Below are 5988 nucleotides of genomic sequence, written 5' to 3' on the forward strand. Positions count from 1 at the left end.
AATAAAATAAAATATTCCTGCACTCTCCTGTGCTAAGATGTCTCAAAAAAATGACTGAAGCACATTCTTTAGGCAACAGGAAAAGCCTGCACTATTTGGAGTTAACAAAATGTATTATCTGCAGTTATTAACTGGTTCCCAACTAGTTGGAAGCAGTCGGTCCAGTCTGCAGGTTACAGTGCCAGGAGCAATGACAACACACGTGTAGCTCTGCAAGACGCTGAATGGGCTCTGGAAGAGTTCTCCGCTTGGGCACACCACCATATGCTGACGGCTTGGACTGCTGCTGTGGTCCATTTTGATTCAACAGAGCAGTAGTGTCATCCAACAGACCCCCCCCCAGTTGGAAAGAGCAAGGAAGGAGCAGGTTCTGTACTTCCACATTAGCACCAGCTACACTGGATCTTGGTCAGGTTAGTTAAACCACTTAAGGTGTCTGCACAGTGGATCTGCACAATCTCAGCTTTTTTACAAACAAGTGCTTCTGCTCCCACAAGCCCACACAGAACTAAGACATTACTTTTCAGCAATCTGACATTGCATAGTTTCAGAAGTTCAGAACTATCTCACTCATGCACTTTTTTTAACCCAGAGATAATAATTAACAAGGTGAAATTCACTAACAAAAGTAAGAACATCAACAGCTAACACCAAAACCAAAAAACTAAAAGTGGAAGCTTTGGTTTTTGTTAACAGGACTGCAAGAACTATCAATTTGTACAAAATTAGAACAGAATCAAAACAAAAACAACAAAAAAGTTGTAATTTGATTTCATGCATTTTCATGGAATTAAAAAAAAACCTGTATCGAGAATAAGGGCTCAAGCCTCTCTCACAGAATGAGAGCTTGCCTAAAAGTCACAAAAAACCAACTTGCTTCTTTCCACATTTAATACTGTTGTTCTCACTTACCTCAGTGAGCTCCTTCAGGGTATCTCTTGATGACTTCTGATTGGCTTTGTCGTCTTTCTTTTGAGATAACAAAGGCATCAGGCTTGGTGGTAAGGGAACACCAGACTTAGCACACATGGCAGCTGCATTAGCTTTGGCTATTTCAAGTAGCTGGGCCTTGTCTAAAAAATATATATTTTTTTTTTTTTAGTTATTATTTTTACAGATTTTTGTTTTCATAATAAACAAGCATTTCTGTCAGACTAAACAGAGCACAAAGAGAAAACACAAGATTTTACCCATACTGTGCATCTTTATGTTCTGTGAAAATAACTAAAATTGTACTCGGTTGCTCCGGACTTTTTAAAATTTGGTCTACAAGTGAAACTACAAATTTAACACAAACACAGGAGTCCAAATTACAGCATTCAAAATCCTTCAAACCCCACAAGTTCAAATGCTTATTTTACTTCACCAATTCATTCTAGTTTTGTAAATACTGGGTCATTTCTACACAGTATAAATGCCAAAGCCTACTTCCTAGCTATCTCTGAAAAACATGGGTCTTGAGGAAGTCCCATCAAATCCTCCAGTACAGAGCCTGAAAGCTACTTAGAACCAACCAACAGAAAAACATAAGCACTGAAGAAAATGTGTGCTTGCATAAAATACAACTATGCTAGTAAGGAAAAAAGCACATGTAGCACTATCACAGAAGAAGGGAATGAAAATAAAGTATGTCTTACTTTATTGTAAGATAATACAATTATCAATTGGCCAGTCTGCAGATAAGTAAGTTTATCGCGGCAAGCCTACAGCTTCACAAAAATCCTAAAGGGCCAATGCTGCTTTACATCTTAAGCAATAAAAGTATATAGATACAGACTTTCTGCACAGTCAAAGAACGAAGGCAGATTAAAGGATGCTCATTATTTCTCATGCTCTATACAAAACTACTTCTCTGGTAGAGGCTTCCACGGTACCTTTGAGACAGAACTAAAAGAACCAGAACCTGAGGTCCACAAAGGGGGGCTTCCTCACAAACTGTACAAGAGCTTGCCTCTTTAAAAATTAAAACCTTCTTTCTCCTTATCTAACTTACCACCTAAGAAAACTACTAGGCCGCTCTTTCTCCAGCCACAGAAAAAAAAAGATGCCGTTCAGTAGGATTTTTTTCCCTCACATTTCCCAATCAGCTGGGTCTGGGAATATTTTCAGAAGTTAGTCTCCCTTCCCATTAAGTTCTCAGCATGGGCAAGTGGCTAGAGAGAGTAATGGAAATAAATAAACAAGCACTACAGCTTACAACAGAACGAAGAACTCTCCAACTGGCACTTACTTTCACATGTTCTTTCAATTTGTTCTCAGCAAAATGAGAAATTCCCCATTTCTTAGAGAGTACTGGGCCTTTACTAACCATCGCAATGAACTGTAGTCCTCAAGACTGCAACATACTGCCCTTTTGTTATAGGGCTTTTAAATAAGATATAATCTGCTTTAGATACGCTTTAATCCAAATGGCAAACATTGGTTCAGCTCCAACAGAAAAGTTCCGATTGGAACTAAAAGTACTGCACAAAACAACTTCCAAGAAATTCCTTACGAATGCTACAGAGACGTTCAAATAAGACTACGTAAATGAACTCAGATCACCTAGCCATGGAACTACTGAAAATAAAATTATCACTTACCCAGGTCTGTAAGACGTTTAGGTGACCTGCTTGCAAATCGTTCCGATGACCTCGACCTACGACGATCAGGTGATCTGCTGTATCTTCTTCTCCCTGAAGATCTCGATCGCCGTAGTCGAATTGGTGATCTACTAGAGCTCCGCCTTCTGCCCCTTGACCTTGATCGCCTTTGACGGATAGGTGTTCGACTTCTGCTCCGTAATCTGAGTGATATTCTACGATCTCTTGAATCCGATCTTCTTCTTCTTCTGTCATTAGATCTTGATCTATTTCTCTGAGATCTCTTACGCCTGTCTCTTGATAAAGAACGTCGCCTTCTTGATGCTGACCTCGACCTACTCCTCCTCCTGTGCCTTGAACGTGACAATGAGCTAGACCGAGAGCGACGATTAGACTTTGATCTCGATGCTCTTCTCCGTGTTACTGACCTGGAACGATTCCGTCTAGAGCGAGACTCTGTATCGTATCTCTGGGATCTGCGCTGAGAAGACCTGGAGCGTCTGCTTCTAGACCTCCGGGAAGATTCTTTGTCTGCGGTTTTTTCAATAGATTTGGATCGACTCCTTTGGCGAGCAGCGGACCTTGAGCGTCTACGTCTAGACCTCCGTGAAGACTCTTTGTCCACTGCTTTTTCAACAGATGTCGATCGACTCCTTTGGCGTGCAGTGGACCTGGAACGTCTATGTCTAGACCTCCATGAAGATTCTTTGTCTGCTGTTTTTTCAACAGATGTGGATCTACTCTTCTGGCGAGCAGCAGACCTGGAGCGCCTATGTCTAGATCTCAGTGAAGACTCTTCATCTGCCACTTTTTCAACTGATGTGGATCGACTCTTTTGGCCAGTTAAAGATTTTGAGCGCCTGCTTATAGATCTTCGTGAAGACTCTTTGTCAGATGTTTTATCAACAGATCTGGATCTAGATTTTTCACGTTCAGAAGACTCAGAACGCCTACTTTCAGGTATAAAGGAAGAGTCCTGTTCCTCCAGCCTCTCAGGAGACATGGAATCCTGTTTATCTTCATCTGCCAAAGAGGGCTCTGCATCCTCACCCTCTTCACCAGTGGTAGACCTTGACTCCTGATCATCTGATGATGTGGAGTCTCTTCGTTCTGCTGTCAAGGAGGGCTCCGCATCATCTAACTCTTCACCAGTGGTAGACCTCGATTCACGTCCATCAGGGGATGTAGAACGTCTGTGTTCAGTTGTCAAAGAAGGTTCCATATCGTCTGCTTCTTCACCGGTGGTAGACCTTGACTCGTGCTCGTCCGATGATGTGGAATCTCTTCGTTCAGCTGTCAAAGAAGGTTCCATATCCTCCACATCTTCACCAGCGCTAGACCTCGACTCATGTTCATCTGAGGATGTGGAGTGTCTACGTTCCCGGTCCTCTGCTTCTTCTCCAGTGGTTGACCTTGACTCACGTCCATCAGGAGACACAGAGCGTCTATGTTCAGCTGTCAAAGAAGGTTCCAAATCCTCTTCTACTTCACCAGTGGTAGACCTCGACTCATGGTCATCAGAGGATGTGGAGTGTCTACGTTCAGCTGTCAAAGAAGGCTCTCCATCTTCTAGATCTTCACCTGTGGTAGACCTCGACTCACGCTCATCAGAGGATGTGGAGTCCCTCCGTTCAGCTGTCAAAGAGGGTTCTGCATCCTCTACCTCTTCCCCAGTGGTAGACCTTGACTCATGCTCATCAGATGACACAGAGCATCTACGCTCTGTTGTCAAAGGCTGCTCCAGATACTCTCCTTCCTCACCAACACTAGATCTTGACTCGTGTTCATCAGGAGATGTAGAACGCCTGTGTTCAGATGTCAAAGAGTGCTCCAAATCATCCATGTCTTCATCTATGGTAGATTTCTGGTCATGGCCCTCAGGGGACACAGATCGTCTATGTTCAGAAGTTAAGGAGGACTCGAGACCCTCTTCCTCCATGGGAGATTTTGGCTCATGACCTTCCTGATACGAGGATGTGGAATGCCTACGTTCAGATATCAAAGAGGCCTCTAGATCCCCTGTTTCTTCACCGGGGGCAGATTTCACACTGTAGCCACCAGGGGACATGGAGCACACACTTTCAGGCATTAAAGAAGGCATTGCATCATCCATTTTCTCAACAGGAATGGATTTCAAGTCAGTGTCATCAGGGGACATGGAGGCTCTGTCATTCAGTGTCAAAGGTTCGAGATCGCCTACTTTTTCAACAGTGGAGAATCTCAACTCCTGGCCATCAGGGGATGCTGCCTGTTCATTTTCAGGTGTTGGAGAAAGCTCCCGCACATCTGCTTTTTGAGCCGGGGGGAATTCTACCTCCTGGCTCTCAAAAGACAAAAGATGGTAATTTTCAGATGTCAAAGAAGAATGCACATTTTCCGTTTTCTCCACATGAGTCAATCTTGATTCATACTCTTCAGGAGACAGAGCATGTTCAGATGCCAGAGAAGGTTCCTTAGTGTCTAGTTTTTCAGCAGGGCTAGAGTGCAGCTCCTGACCTTCAGGGGACATGGTACATTCACCTTCAGACAAAGACAACTCCTGCACTTCTGTTTTTTCAACAACAGTAGACTGCAACTCCTGGCTATCAGTGGACACTGAACTTTCACTTTCAGATGTTTCAGAAGGTTCCTGCATTTCTTTTTCAACAGGACTGGATCTCAAATCATGGCCTCCAGGGGATATCTCGTACTCATTTTCAGGCAGCAAAGAACATCCTTGCACCTCTGTTTTTTCACTAAGAGCGGAGAACAACTCCTGTCCTTCAGTGGATGCAGCATATTGACCATGTGATATTAGAGAAGGCTCTGGCTCCTCTTTTTCAGCAGGGCTGGCTGTCACCTCACAACTCTCAGGAATTACAGCATATTCATTTTCAGGTGGCAAGGAACACTCCTGTACCTCTGTTTTTTCAGCAAGGAAAGGTGGTAATTTGTGATCTTCAGAAGACACAGCATATTCATTGTCAGGTACTACAGAAGCCTCATGCAACTCTACCTTTTCAGGAGAGCTAGACCTCAGCTCCTGGCCCTCCCAAGGCACAGCATATTCATTTTCAGATGCCAGAGCAGGCTCTTGCACTTCTATCTGGCTCTCAATGGACACTGAACACCTTTCTTCAGACATCCGATAAAGTTCCCGCAGCTCTGTTTTTTCAGCGGGTGTTGATGTTAACACCGGGCTATCAAGCCCTACTGTGTATTCATTTTCAGAAATTTGAGAAGGCTCCCCAACCTCGACTTTTTCAAAAGGGGTGGATGTCAACTCATGACCATCAGAGGAAACACAACATCCGCTTCCTTGCATTTCTTCATCATAGGAAGATTGCAACTTGTGGCCATCAGGGGATGCAATGCATTTCAGTTCAGAGGACAAACAGGACTTCTGCACCTCTACTTTTTCAGCAGG

General features: G+C 43.6%; 1 protein-coding gene across 1 annotated transcript in view; it reads right to left on the minus strand.

The window, feature by feature from the left end:
• Positions 1–912: 912 nt before the first annotated feature.
• LOC104538607 (serine/arginine repetitive matrix protein 2-like) overlaps positions 913–5988 on the minus strand; it is a gene marked incomplete at both ends in the record, with an annotated part of 14311 nt that continues 9235 nt past the window's right edge. Inside the window, 3 exons of the mRNA XM_010181866.1 lie at positions 913–969; positions 2583–2935; positions 3018–5819. Coding sequence (XP_010180168.1) covers positions 913–969; positions 2583–2935; positions 3018–5819 — 3212 coding nt within the window. The remainder of the gene's footprint in view (positions 970–2582; positions 2936–3017; positions 5820–5988) is intronic.

The sequence above is a fragment of the Mesitornis unicolor genome, unplaced genomic scaffold (genome assembly GCF_000695765.1).
Source record: "Mesitornis unicolor isolate BGI_N332 unplaced genomic scaffold, ASM69576v1 scaffold17983, whole genome shotgun sequence".
Classification (NCBI taxonomy): Eukaryota; Metazoa; Chordata; class Aves; order Mesitornithiformes; family Mesitornithidae; genus Mesitornis; species Mesitornis unicolor.